Below are 14,976 nucleotides of genomic sequence, written 5' to 3' on the forward strand. Positions count from 1 at the left end.
TGGGTGACAGTGGAGGTAAGGACCTATAACCATCATTAGTCTAGTTGCACGAGTTCTTAGAATAGTAGGAGGGTTTCATCTTCTTTCATAATCAGCAGGGATTTCAAACATTTTTAATAGCCTCAAGATGGTTGCAGCCTCTAAAGTGTATATGCAAATGTGAGCGTGCCACAGCACCATCAATTCATCCTGCCAAATGTTAGCCTTAGAAGCTATTAGATTTTAAGGGTTCGTCAAGGTTTATTCTCCCTTTCCTAGCTAGATCTAGTCCTTTTTCTGTATAGCAGCTCTGCTCTGCAATGTTCTCTCTTATCAAGTGCTAGCATAGTTTCTCATGGGTACCTTGTTTTAGCACATATTCATAGCCATTCTTTGTTCTATGCTTGCAAAAAGAAACCAAACAACAAAAAAAAAAAAAGGGAGGGGTGTGCTCTCCAGATCTCCCCTCATTTTTAGTCTCTTTATTTTTCCCTAAGCCTTTTTCTCTCTCCTGGCAAGATAACCACACAAGGGCTTTTCAATTACTTGAGTGTTCCTAAGTGGTCTGAAGTACCATGTTCTTTGACTAGAAATCAGAATATCTGGCACCTTATCTACAGCTGAGCTGCTGTGAGATCTTGGGCAGGCCATTGCACTTTTCAGTGCATTTGTCTGCCCTTTCTTTGCTTCTGAGCACCCCTTGAGAGCGGAAGTTTATATACATATATGTGTTTCTTGAAAGCTATCAAGCTTCTACTCATACCTGCAACATTTCCTTCGGTGGCATGATAGTACCCATGATGAGTAACTCCCACAGATTCAAAGACTCAAAGCTATGCAAAACCAAATACACACCTCCCCCCCCCCCCCCTTTTTTTTTTAATCTTTTTGTAATGGTTTGAATGTTTTTGTGTGTGTGAGGCATCGGTAGATGTTTCTGTGGTTCCCAGAGGAGGGAGGGTAAGGAGTGGGTGACAGGGGAAATGGGTGGTGTGGTCACACAGGTGTTTAGACAGTGCATAGAGGGAAATCAAGTGAGTGGTCAAGTCAGGTGCATGTTACTGTACAGGGCAAATATTTGTTGTGTGTTTATTTATACATGGTGTTCCTCTGCGGAAAAAACTGCTCATTGCATTTTAAGTCCGATTTTCTGGTTGTTTTGCGTACCAATTTTAAAGCTAGATTGAAAATTTGGATTAATTTAAAAACCACTGACCAAGTTTCATTCTCTAACTGAGCAGAGTGCCACACAGTTTCACAGTCTGGTTTTCTTTGCCTCAAATTGAGGGTAAAAGGGCATCCTTTGGGGAACAGTTGTTCTTCTGTATTCATACTAACTGGTTTTATCAGTTTAGAAAGAAAGAGGGCATCCGACTCTGGGATCTCCATTGCACAGTAGAAGACAGAGGTGGGTTTTTTTCCAGAATTTACTATTGACTTTTGGATGCATCCAGTTACTTCCTGGTATTACCTAATTCATTTATTTTTGAAGGACCTGCTGTTTAGAAAGTGACTATTCAGCCCTTTCTGGAAATCAGTGCTTTGCCAAGGAACTGAATCTGGGCATTTATAAATTAAAGCCTCTGAATTTAGTAATCACTTTATGGGAAGCATTTTCTTTGAATGCAGATTCTTACCCTACCTGCCCTGTGCCCAACTCTAGTCCTCAAAGCAGCAAAATGCAGCCCAAATTTCAAGAGAAACATTGGTCTCTTCTGGGATTTGTTGTTGAGATGCCTCTTGTAAAATCCCATGTGCTCTAGAAAATGTGAAAAGTAAACAGTAGAGGAAATATGTTCACTAACTAGACTTAGTGGGAGCTTCTGACTAAGAATTAGCTCTCTTACTAATATAGAAACTGTTTTGAAGTTTGAAAATATGTATTTTGGTCACAATGTATTATTTAGATGATTGATACTGATGATGTTGCGTGCTCTCAAACCACAACACATAGCATCTATTTCCAAAGCTGCTGCAGTCTGTTACAAAAGCATAGGAGAGGTGAATTGGGAAAATAAAATCTAGAAACCATTTTATATTTAAAAAGAAGCATCAACGCAAGCAGCCTGGCCTTTGGCAGAACTTTTTTACTGAGTCACATGTGGAAGGCTGCCTTTCTTCTTGAAAGCTGTTGGTTTCCAATCCACTTGCTTTCTCATCTCCCATATTTTGCATTCTTTTACTTTATTACAGACTCTGGTCTTAGCTGCCTAGATGTTTGGGGCCAGACTCTCTCTGGCTTTTACTGAGAGTGGAGTACTGTGTCACCTTCAGCAAGACTCCAGCAGGATACTGAACACCCACATCTGCAAACTGGGCAAGTGCTCGGGTTGTTACTGAAACCTAGAGTGCACAAATTGCAGGCTTTGTGGTATTGCATTAAAATGTGATACGAGATAATATGGGTTTTCTCTGGTTTTCTAGAGTACCCAGTCACCTCTGTGTGACATTTGGTAGCATTGTAATTACTTCTTGAGTCCATTTAATGCATAGTCAGTGCATATTTCCATCAGTTATGAGTTTAGGTAGCTCCTTCTTTGTTCCTATTCATGAACTGATCTCCCTTTCTCTGATGACACACAGAACACTGACATACTTGGTAAATAGCCTGGGTGGATGGATCTCCCATTGCAGGATTGTCTTTAGGCTATTTGTGGTCCCTGCTTCCTAGTCTTCACTTGCCATGAAATGTGCTCCTCAACTGAGTGAAGCCCTTTAAACAAGAGAAGAATCCTAGAGTCATGAAATTGTTTAGGTTGGAAAAGACCTTTCAGATCATCAAGTTCTACTGTTTCAGTTAGAAATTTTGGGACATGTAATGATTTGTGCTCACAGCTTGCAAATCTACTCACAAGTCCCATGTTGGCGTCATGGATGTAAGTGATCATACAGGGATAACAACTCAGTATTCCAGTAGTGTGTAACTGTTAAAAGTGCATGTAAGCGTCCCCACCCATAAGCTGACATCTCTTGGTACTGTATGCCTTACAAGCACCTAAAAAACCCTCTTCTTTTGTCAACCATCTTACTGTTCTTGCACAGCAGTCAAGAAATGTATCATTGCAACATCTTTGCACAGTCAGCAAATGTTCTTACTGTAATTCAGCATATTTGAAACGTGTGGCACAGACATGTTGTGAGGGGCTTTTCATGCCACCAGTGTGACAGAGCCAGGACAAGAAGCTGCAGATAAAATCTTGATGCACCTTAGTCAGTGGACACTTTCGTCTTAGCTTCCAAGAGCCAACCTTTACTGCAGTACTTGGGGAGAGTCAGTCCAGTGCAGTGACTACACCACTTGTCTTAGGTGTTTGAGGGCAGTAACCTGGCCCTGCTCATTTTGGATCTGAAGCTATTCCCTGTGTGACTTTCTTCTCAGTCCTCTGCAACTCTAAGTACCATTTAGCAGCAGTGCAGTTGTCAGTGTTAGCACATCTGGTGCTGAAATGAAGGTTGAAAAAATTCTTTGCCCATTTAAGTAAGCATCACATCTGGGTACAATTTTTCTTTGTGTTGAGATGAAGTACTTTATTTCTCAAAAATGCTGATTCATTGAAGCCAAAATGGAGATGAGGAGATGCATCTAACCAGGCCCTCATTTATATCAAGAAGCAGAGGCGCTTCAGTTTTGATCGTGCACATCTCAGGAAAGTGTACTGACCTCTAGATTGTTGGAGGTAGTGCTGGTGGTATAGTCGTTTTCATGAAAAACTTCAAAAGGTCTTGATTTCATTCCAAGGCAGTACAAAAGCATCTCTGAAATCATGAAAAAGTTTGTGGGATGGGCAGATGAATGTTCCCATCCAGATCTGCTGAAAGATTTTCTAGTAATGCTTTGCTACCTTTTCATGACAATAAATTGAGAAGTTAGATTACAAAAAAACCCCCCAAAACCACAACTATATTTCTTAGCTGCAATCATATCAGATTTATTTTTAAATAATAAAAGTGAGGGAAAAAAAACCCAGTTCAAATTACTTATCAAGATCTTTGGCAGGTGTCCTATCAGAATTGCACCATTTTCATTTCACGTAGCAAACCACTTTACAGTTACTAAGTTCTTTTAATATGGTTTAAATAGGCATCCTGCTACATTACTCAAGTCTACCAGGTTAAATACTTAAAATCACAATAATTTTGGTAATATACTAAGTTGTACTAGTACTAACAAACAAATAATTAGTATTAACATGGAATAGTTAAAATTCCAGAAGTAAGTTTGCTCATATGGAGCATTTGCTGTGGCATTTATATGAGATTCTCTTCAAGCCTGGCAATATTTAGCAAGTTTGGGGTTTTTTTCCAGTACTAAAGCTTTATGCAACAGAAGGAGATCTTGGTAGATTTCCTTTACCATTCCAATTTGATCTAGTATTTTGAAGTATTAAAAAAAAAAAAAAAAAACCAACAAAAAACAGTCTGCCCTAGCTTAAAATTATTTCAACTCTTGTAGAATGATTATATTCCAAAGATACTGTTCTGCTTTTGGGGGGGGGGGGTCAGGAAATAAGGAATGAGTCTGACTTAGAAAGATGTAATTTTTTTCAGTGATAAAAATCATAGGTTAATTGAAGTGCAAGTCTTAGGCTTTTTTTAATTAAAAAAGTCTTTTGTTCTGTACTAGTAAAGGTAGAGCGAGGATAAGAGATTGAGAAGACACTACTGAGACAGTAGTTTTTCAGGGTCACTGCAAGTAAGATTAAAATTTGAACTGACACTGTCCTGATTTTCAAACACTGAAAAGTCTGAAAACACAGTTGGTGCTCTTCATGCGTTTGTAAGCCTGAAAAAGAAGTTTGGCTGTTAGATGAGGGGAGAAAAGGCTGTCACATGGAGGAAGAAAAACAAAATCTTTTAGAAAAGGTAGTGGGGGAGGAAAAAAAATGCATTCAGTGAAGGGAGGGGAGAGTAAAAAACTAGTCTGTGTCTCTGGGATGCCCCCCTTGTAGCCCAGGCACCTATCCCAGTATCTTACTGTGTGCCAGAGAGTACACAGTGTCACCAGCAATTGCTGAAGGACACTTTTGCCTCCACTGACCCTGTAGTGCCAGCTTTCCCCCTGCTCCGATGAGGGCTTGCTCTGTTAGCCTGTGGGTACGGTAGGGAACTGGCTGGCGAGTTGGGCAAGACGGCCATGCCTAGCTTTCTAGGTTTGCACTGCCCTTGGGTGAGGTATGTTTTTGTTTCGCTGCCTACATTAAATGGCATGACAGCAAAGTTTAATAAAAAATGCAAGTACCAGGATTTATTTGTAACATCCAAAATAATCATCCCCATTTACAGATCTTTAGAAAATACAGAGGTGTGAAAAGATACAGTGCTGCATTTACATCAGAGGAATACTTCTTCCACTGTTCAGTTTACAATTTCTTCCCCTGCTGTCAGGACAGTAGTTGAGTCTTCAGGCTTTTTGCCCATTTATTTCTCTCCGTTTTTCATGAATTACATTAGCTGGTATAGGTGTCCTCCCTTTGAAGCCTTTTAACAGGTCTGCATGGGTGTAGCCATTCGCCCTAGAATTCACTGTGTCCTCTTCTTAGGTAGGGAGCAGCAACTCCTTTTTCTTAGTGCACTCCCTAACTAGAATAAAAGTAACTTTTCATAGATCTGTAAAATGCCTCACTGTTATTCCAGCAGTGATCTGCATCTGATTGCCTAGAAGACAATTCGTAGCTTCAATGAAACGTAAAAGTCTTTTCGATGGTGATCAAAATGATGCAGGGACTATTGCTGCAAGGCTTTTTGTTTATGAGAGACTTTTCCCTCTGTCAGTTACAGTACAGACTTGTGTGCCAGGTTATTCCTTCCCTGGAAAAGATGGGAGAAGGGAACACAGGACCAAACTCTTAAAACTTAATTTGAAACACTGCTGCCCAGTAAAATGATACAGGGTTTGTTGTATAATAAGGGGTGTGTGGGGGGGTGTGTGTGTGAGAAAGTATAATAATTTGCATGCCAGTTGTTACTATCTTATTTTACTTCTTAAAAAGTCAGCTCAGAGATATGTATTTCCTGACTCTTTTCTTTTGTTGGTAGCGTTGAATTTTTTTTATCTTACAGGGCTGTTAAGTAGCCTTAAAAATATTTTATTGTTAAAAATCTTTTTACTTACTGCAATTCACAATTTGTTTCCGTGTATTTTGTTTTATCACTTAGTGATGACTTCTGCCTCTAGTCACCACCTTTGTGGGTTTTGTGAAAGCTAGTTCAAAAGCTTCAAAGGCTAAGTGCAAAAGAGAAGAGAGAGGAAAAAATTAAAAATCAGGAAATGTGAAAGGAGAGTTTCTAACAGTCTTCTGACTTAGTCACATTACACATCCTGGATGCTTTATGATACTGATTTATTATGTTTATGACAAGCAGTATTATATTAGGCTAAACATTTAAGAGGGACAACAGAATATGAGATAACTGCAACACAGCCACAGTATTCCAGTCCTGTTGGCAGTTTAATATTTCTTTTAACTGTGCACTTAAAAACATTGTACCCTGGTTTCTTTCTTTTAAGCAAACATTTCTATCAATGACTGGCATTTAGAAGGATATGAAAGATTTAATAAAATACATGTAGTCAGCTTTATAAAAGTCCTGTACCAGATTTCTGATGAGCTGCTTAACTTCTTGCTCCACATTTGTTCAGCTTGTAAATCTGGGAAGTACTGCAGCCGTTAAAAACACTGAGATTTCACTGTTTCCCCACCTCATTTGCCGTCACACTTGAAAGCGGTTGGGCAAGTGTTATCTTCCCCACAGCATATTAAATGCAAGACCTCTGCATTTCCCAAAGGTTGGTGGATAAGAATGAGCAAACTTTATAGAGCTGTTTTATTTACAGAGTTCAGCCATGTAAATGAACTAAAACATTGGTCCTTTTAAATTCCTTTTCCATGAGCATCCCTGCACCCAAGTTTTCGCAGCATTCTCTGTGATTCTCTGTGCTTCTCATGGAGAATCCCTCAAATGTTTGTGAAGTTCTGGCTGATTTAGATTGTGGGGCATTTGACTGACTCCAGTGGGAGAAAGTAGCCCTCCTGTATATATATGTCTTTACATAAACCAGTTGCAGCTAAACAGAGCAGACCTGCACTTTTGAGTGGCACACTATGTTGTACTATTATATAACAACCCAAGCAGTCAGAAATTGTGTCATGTGCTCAGAAGAGTCTTAAAAAGCACAAGTGTTTTTTTGTTGGGTTTCTTTTTCCTTTAAGAAAACAGTTAAATGTGGGATCTCTTGCTTGTTTTCTGGTTTCTCTGCCTTCAAGTTACCTTTTTTTCTGAAATCACAGGGGCTAGGAACTTATGGTAATTACTGTGATAGAAACTAAGATTTAATGCCATAGTAAGAAGCTGAGATTTAAAGAAGAGCGCACAAGACTCAAGTTATGATAACTGGTAACACACAAATTTACTAGAACATTGGCTTTCTAAATTCAGAAAACCTTGAAAAAACCAGAAGTGGTCAGGTTGGTTTGAGGACATTGTGACACGTTCATGGGTAAGCTAGGAACCTAAGAGAAGAAACACTTCTGTTGTGTTGTTTTTCTTGCTCTGTGCAGAGTAAAAACCTACATACATTGAGGTTCAAAGGTTGTCTGGACGCAACTTTGACTGAATCACATGATTCTTCTCTGTAGTTTGTAGCACTTCGACTGGGTTCTGGTGTAAGCATTTGTGGATCTTTCTCCGTGCAATGGTTTCAGATTTACATCATGCAGTGACACAGCGATCATTGTGAACCTTAATTCTGTGGTTAAGGTTTCCTATTCCATCTATCTGCATTTAAAGGGAAGTAGCGTTCCTCCCACCTGAAGTGCTGGCTGCACTTGCACCTCTGTCTCTTGTTGCTTCTTTTCAGTGTCTTTATTTTTTTTTCCTGCCATCTTTGGAGAGATTCCTTCCTCTGCAGTTCTGGGTCCTAGTTAGAGGGACACAGAGCGCTTCCTCTTCCTACTGGCATACTCCCCCACACCAAAATTGGATAAGGAGTGGCTCAGACGAGTGTCCAGAGTATCAGAGTTGTTGCTGCTACTGCTGATTTTCACCCCGGGGCACAGGCACCGGAGCATGGCTCTGCGGATGTAGTTGTCAAAGCAATAGTAAATGAAAGGGTTGGCACAGCTATTGGCAAAAGCGAAAGGGCTGCTCACCTTCATGCCCAGCTGGGCAACCATGTCAAGAAAACAGTCAGGCTGCTTCAGGAGTCCCAAAAGGATGGCCATGAGCTTGAAAAGATTGAAGGGAACCCAGGATATAACAAAAGCTGCCACTACAATGAAGACTATCTTGATGGATTTTCTCAGTTTCTTATCATGTTTCCCAGCTCTCTGATAATGCACACAGAGTCTCTTGGTGATGGAGCAGTAAAAGGTTAAGATACTCAACAGTGGAAAGAAGAAGGCCAGGATTAAAAGCATCAGTGACATGATCTGTTTGGCTTCTGTTATGGCTTTGTCTGTGCAGTAAGTCTTTCCATGGTGCTTCTTCAGTTCTCTGGACAAAAGAGTTGGCATCCCTAAGCAGCAGGATAATAACCAGACACAGATGCAGAGTCCACTGGAATAAGATCTTGTTCTGACCCGTCTAGCAATAGAGGGATGCATGATAGCAAGGTATCGGTCAGCGCTCATACAAGTGAGGAGGAGGATGCTGCAGTACATGTTGACTGAGATGACATAGGAACTAGCTTTACACAGGAAAGATCCTACCCTCCAGTTCCCGTCCGATGCCTCCTTGTCCACCCAGAATGGCAGCGTGATGAGGAAGATGAAGTCAGATGCAGCGAGGTTGATGATAAAGACGTCGATCAGCCTCTGGATCCGTTGCTTGAAGACCAAGGCTAGTATCAAGATGGAGTTGCCAACAATGCCCACCAGGAACACAGCAGTGTAAAGGATAGGGAGGAAAGTAGACATATGTTCCAGGTGCTGATACTGGCAGTTGTCATCGTAGTAGTAGTCATAGCTGAAAGTGACTGAAGTCACAGGCGAAAGCTGGGTGAGTTCCATTTCTGGCCAAGCTGTCCTCATCCCTGCTCTGAGGAAGACTCTGAGATCCCCCTACCCTTCCCCTCAAGGTCTTCTTTAAGAACGTTAAAGCAAGTGAGCAGGAAGGAGTGGAGAGAGGGAGGAGAAAAGTGGTTTTGGGGGGGTGATTTGTATGCTTTTAGCCAATCGCACAGGCAGTGGACTAGCAACAGGAGTCTCTTGATTAGTCAAAAACCTGTCTTCAGAATAAACACTTGCTTCTTTTTTTTTGTATCAGTTTTAGCTTTACTGATTTTATCTTCATTTTGCGTTTGCCTATAAGCAAACCAGGTTTGGGTTTTGCTTTTATTTTGGGGGAAGGGAAGGCAGTTTTCAAGATTCTGAACTTTTTGGGACAGGATATTGCTAGTTTGCAGAGATTCGAGATTGTACCAGCTCAGAAAAAATCAGAGAACGGTGAATTCATGTGCCACATTCTTTATCTTTACTCAAAACATTTTGTATAAATTGCTTTTTGGGGCAGGCTCAACTTTTCTGAGGCTTGGAGGTTTGTACTTTCTTTGTCCATTTATGATTGTTTTCTGTTGAGAGTAATCCTCTCACGAAAATATTTAGGGGAAAACATTTAAAACTACCATCTCTATTATGCCTTGTAGTTAGTTGTTCTGTAGCAGTCCCAGGCTTTCCACTGCTCTGCCACGGCCCCCCTCCTGCCCTGCAGCCCCTCCAGTTCCCCTAGCCCCGGACTACCCACACCCAGCTCTGTGAATGTATTGGAAACTTAGAGGACATATTTCCAGTGTGTCATATTCCCATCTCCGCACAGGCTTCCTTATCGGCCACAGTCCTGGTCTCCAGAGAGTGGTTTGTTCCTTCTCCTTCTGACTGTGCAGCCTGCATGGCTCTTGAGCCATTGTTATCTGCAATGCTCGCTTCTCTTAAAAAACTGATTTCCTTCATCTTTCATTTGCAGTATCATTATTGCTGCAGCTGTGGCTTACCTTACAGAGAGCCTCTTCAGCATTGCATAAATTGAATGAAAATTCTCGTTTTTTAAACGACTGAATTCATTACAGCTTTGTCAGTGCATACTGATTTGAAACCTCTACTACTGGTCTTCATCATCCTTCCTCTCTTCTGCAGATAAATTAATTTTCTCCTTCTGCTTCCCTCCACCCACATGTTCACAGACCAGGCACATCTTCAGGATTCTCGAAGCTTTAAGCAGATTGCTTACTGGAGTGTGCTCGAGCCCTGGGCAGATAGATCCCATCTGTGTATGTCTCCACATGCAAAGACCAACTCCGGATTGCATGGACAGCAAATTAATCCCTCCGGTGCAATCTGGGTGCACACAGATGCACTGTGCCAGTGCTCAGGTTATGTGCTCCTGTGCAGCAGGTACCTGGTAGAAGAGCCAGCTGCTATTAAACAACTGGTTGCTGGACCAAGGGATATTTAGGTGGGCACTCTCTCTTGTGTAGATATTCTGATGTCTAATAAAGAACTAGTAATACACAACTGCCTTCTATCAGTAGGGCATTAGTGAGTATTTTTCATGGAATGTATAAGGATATAATTACCTCAGTGAATGTAATTCAGCCATTACAAACTCTGAAAAAAGAGGTTTCTCAGCATTCTCTGTGATTCTCTGTGCTTCTCATGGAGAATCCCTCAAATGTTCGTGAAGTCCTGGCTGATTTAGATTGTGAGGCATTTGACTGACTCCAGTGGGAGAAAGTAGCCCTCCTGTATATATATGTCTTTACATAAACCAGTTGCGTTAAACAGAGCAGACCTGCACTTTTGAGTGGCACACTATGTTGTGCTGTTACATGACAACCCAAGCAGTCAGAAATTGTGTCATGTGCTCAGAAGAGTCTTAAAAAGCACAGGTGTTTTTTGTTGGGTTTCTTTTTCCTTTAAGAAAATGGTTAAATGTGGGATCTCTTTTGCTTGTTTTCTGGTTTCTCTGCCTTCAAGTTATCTTTTTTTCTGAAATCACAGGGGCTAGGAACTTATGGTAATTACTGTGATAGAAACTAAGATTTAACGCCATAGTAAGAAGCTGAGATTTAAAGAAGAGCGCACAAGACTCAAGTTATGATAACTGGTAACACACAAATTCACTAGAACATTGGCTTTCTAAATTCAGAAAACCTTGAAAAAACCAGAAATGATCAGGTTGGTTTGAGGACATTGGGATTTGTACGCCACAGGCACAAGTGTGAACCTGTAAGAAAGCACAGGCTAAGAATCATCTTCTCACCATCCAAAGATTACAAAAGATACACCTATTTTTCAGCTCAAGTTCTGTAAAAATGCCCAAGTATCTTACAGTTTAGAGAAATTACTTTTGATGGCTTCAGTGCAGAGGTGAGTTTTGTGTCATCTTTGCTTATTTCTGCTTCAAGGAATATGTTTCAGTGTTTCTGAAGCACTGAAGAAGCACTAGAGGCATTCTCTTTCTGTCAGTACTAGAGTAGATCAGCTGAACCCTACGGTCTGTGGCATAATAGTACTGCCTGTCTTGCAAAGATGAACCTAATTGTTATTTTACTCTGCACTTAGATCCTAACAGCTTACAAGCTTTAGAAATCAGGCACAAACTTCTCTCCCACCATCTCACACTACTGCATACTGCATCCTTGAAATTCACTCCCTCTTCCCATCCCAGAGCAGACAAAAAAGTGAGTAACTTTTTTAAAAGCTTAATGGAACTGTAAAGATGAGCCTATGTCCATATATTCTTGAGTTTGTGGTCTCTCACTTTGTTGTCTCCCTGTAGTTTAATAATTCTACTTACTAAAATAAAAAAAAGTAGATGGTAAACCTTTTCCAACAGGAATCAAATCTGTTCTCTTGAATTTGCTGTGTATTTCTTGAATGCTCTGAATAGACCTGTGGATATCACTGTGTGTTGGCATATTACAAATGTGACTTCCTTATCTGGACAAAAGATTTGCAAAGATAATATGTAGCATTGTCATGAATAATAAAGTGATCTGTAATTATGTGAGCGCAGCAGCAGCAGGCATATTTGTCCGTAGTCTCTAAGCCTTGTGGGTTTTCTGTGTGGTATTGATTTACTTAGGGTGTCACGTAAGGTCTTACTCTTCCCAGAGTTCATTTCCCTCAGGTAGAGCCAAGCTCTCAAAAATACTGAGTACATGGGAATTCCCCTCGTAACACTTCTGCACAGATAGTCCAGAAAGCTCAGCACGTGATCATTTGCTAAGATCCAAGAGATACGGTGAGATGTTTTGTCAACAGGAGGACAGCCTGTACCTTCTAGTCAACTCCCTCCCAGATCTGCACAGCACTTTCCTCCTCCTTGCCACATACATGTAAGCCCTTTTCCTGAACAAAATTTTCTGAGCATGAACCTAAAGCTTTTGTAACCACGTGCTGATGACAGATTCTGTAATTGTGGCCGTGTATTTGGCCACTCCTGCTTTAGACCGTATGCTTCTCTGATGGTCCTGCCTTTCTCAAACGTGCTTGTGGCGTTTGTCATGTCAGTGTTTGTACCATTCCTTAAATCTTCGCAGTAGGAAATGCTGAGGTATTTCCAACAGTAGCAAGGGAAAAGATTTTGTGCCTTTGTTCACAGTTCTGTAATGCTTGTGGTACATGTATTATGGTAGCCTTCTAATTTTGTGGCAAAATCAGAGATGTACAGCAGAACTATCTGCACAGGAAGTATGCAGAGTTGTTGATTTAGCTTGTTACACACACGCGCGCACACCCCCTTACAAATTTCTGCAATTGAAGCATTCCTGGTAGCGAGGTGTGGGTTTGGGCCTGTTTCAGATTTTTTTACATTCTCTGTTTTACTGATAATTTAAATGTGGGTTTATGCCAACTTGTACATTTGCCTTTACGTAGGCACAGGCATCTAGATTATCTATATATCTGTAAATTATTAGTTATGATAAATGCTGAGAAGGAACAGAGGTTAATTTGGCTGTAAAAGAAACTGTAGAGGTTTCTGAATGATTGAGTTTTAAAAACTTTCTGTAAGGAATGCAAATTTGCAGACCTAATTAAAAAAATCACAAAAAATACCCACCAAATTGGCTGAAACTGCCCTACTATGCTGTAACCTAGGTGAAGGCAGGCTCAGAGGTAAGCTAACCAAGAGAAGTTTCACCCCTGAACAAAGAGGAGAGGGTAGAACTGATTCAGGTAAAACTGTGGGCACTGAGACAATGCATTGGGGTAGGTTGAAGTAGTTTCATATTGAGAGCAGTGGTCTACAAAGTGCAGTGTGGGAAGAAAGCATTTTTTGTACACTTAATACATATTTTTAAATGGTGTTTATTTCCTCTTTATCTCATTGTTTTTAATCTTTTTTACTATGTTTTATAATGTACGTAATATATTAGTACAGTAGTACATGTGTATAATTCTAATAAAAAATACATGTATTAGGAGTGCATGCTGAAAAAAATTTTACTGATTGGGTGCATGGATAAAAAGATTTGGAGACCACTGACTTAGAGAACAAGCAGGTATCACTAAAGTGAACCTGTGCTGTTTATCATATTTGAAAGAAGCACATCAGAAGGTCTTCTCTCTGAAAATTATAATTAGGGTAGAGTTTTCTTAGCCTGCTGTGTTCTTTGCCACAGATAGAAAAATACAGAAGGTAGAAATAAAACCAGGGAGACTGTATAAAGAGGTCTGAGGGAAATCCATGGGATTTTTTGTTCATTCTGGCTATGGGAAATGCTTATAGACGGTGCTTGAAATAGCAAAACTAAACCTGCCCTTTTTAGTATTACAAAGAGAGTACTTGTTGCAAGAGGCAATATATTGTAGTAAATTAACTAGTAGTATTGGAACAAATAGGCAGACTCTTGAAGACCTTTTTCAAGTCTGAATCAATAATTCCTGAAGCAAATGTGATATATGAAGGTTTTACATTTCTTGTTTCTCATCCTGTATCAACTTCATTTAATACAGATGGTGCCACCTCCTACAAATGTTTACTTATTTTCTTAAACTGTGAGAGCTACAATGACAAAAATTTTGTATGACACATTTCTTGCAAAATGTTAGGGTTTTGTTTGTTTGATTTGTTTGCAGCGCTGATGTTAAACTCTGTCAGTTCCTGAGAACTTCTGTTAGAGGTACTAACTAATGCACATGATCCAGGTCTGCTATAGAAGAAACTTCACTTTTGCAAGAAGCAGGAACAGTTTTTAAGCTATAGCCGTATGCATTGTTGCCTTCATGCTTTCATGTGCAAACTGCCACCATTTTTGCACAGAAAGGCAAACTTTTACTTTGAAAACCTTTCCAAATGATCCTGTTCTGTAGCTGAACTGATCAACCGGTGGTTCTGCTGAGGCACACTGAGGAGGTGTGAAAAGAAAATGAAAAAAGATAGGTGCTGTCAATGAATGACTCTGTGCATTCGTTTTGTAACATTTTTGTTGGGTTACTCTGGTTATATGGAGGGGTATTTTTTTTCCAGGAAGAAAACCAGAACAACCAAACCAAGTGAAATCTGTAGAGAATATTGGAAAATAAATAAATAAAATGAAAACACATGCCTTCCCTCTGTTTGTTTTTGAGCAGCTGCACACATCATATTGATCAGCACAGATTATAAAGAAGAGGCCACTATAGTCTAATTCAATAATGGAAGTAGCAATGGCTGCAAAATTTTTCTAGAATTTATTCTAATTTTTATGAGATTATCTCTTGTAGGAGAAAAAACTATAGACTTGCCAGTGTTAAGTAATTCACTACAATTTACAGTAAATGGTTCCAATTCTGCTTATTCCATGGCTTAGAATACAGATGGTTTAGGTAATTTTTTCTGTTAATGTTTTCTACTTCTGATCGTTTTGCCAGGTATACTGAAAAAAGTATTACTCATTTTTTGGTTCCCTATTGCTATTACATGTATTTTATGGTCTTGCAACCCCTTAGCTCTCTCTTCAGTAAATTAAGTTGACTGAATTTCTGTGATATTTCACTGGGAGAGGTTTTTTCATTG

General features: G+C 39.9%; 1 protein-coding gene across 2 annotated transcripts; it reads right to left on the bottom strand.

Moving 5' to 3' along the window:
* Positions 1-4,615: 4,615 nt before the first annotated feature.
* GPR15 (G protein-coupled receptor 15) lies at positions 4,616-11,185 on the bottom strand. 2 transcript variants are annotated; one of them, XM_055807991.1, is made up of 2 exons: positions 8,130-11,185; positions 4,616-8,052 (listed from the first exon to the last, which is right to left on the bottom strand). In XM_055807991.1, the coding sequence occupies exons 1-2, from the start codon at positions 9,006-9,008 to the stop codon at positions 8,008-8,010; spliced, it is 924 nt and encodes a 307-aa protein (XP_055663966.1). In that variant the 5' UTR covers positions 9,009-11,185; the 3' UTR covers positions 4,616-8,007. The 2 variants fall into 2 exon arrangements, with proteins under 2 accessions (XP_055663966.1, XP_055663965.1); XM_055807990.1 differs by having other exon boundaries at positions 4,619-11,185.
* Positions 11,186-14,976: the final 3,791 nt, after the last annotated feature.

This window comes from Falco peregrinus, chromosome 6 (assembly GCF_023634155.1).
Source record: "Falco peregrinus isolate bFalPer1 chromosome 6, bFalPer1.pri, whole genome shotgun sequence".
In the NCBI taxonomy this organism is placed as follows: domain Eukaryota; kingdom Metazoa; phylum Chordata; class Aves; order Falconiformes; family Falconidae; genus Falco; species Falco peregrinus.

Coding starts and splice junctions, on each gene's coding strand:
- GPR15 (XM_055807990.1), bottom strand. CDS start 9,008: ATGAGGACAGCTTGGCCAGAAATGGAACTCACCCAGCTTTCGCCTGTG.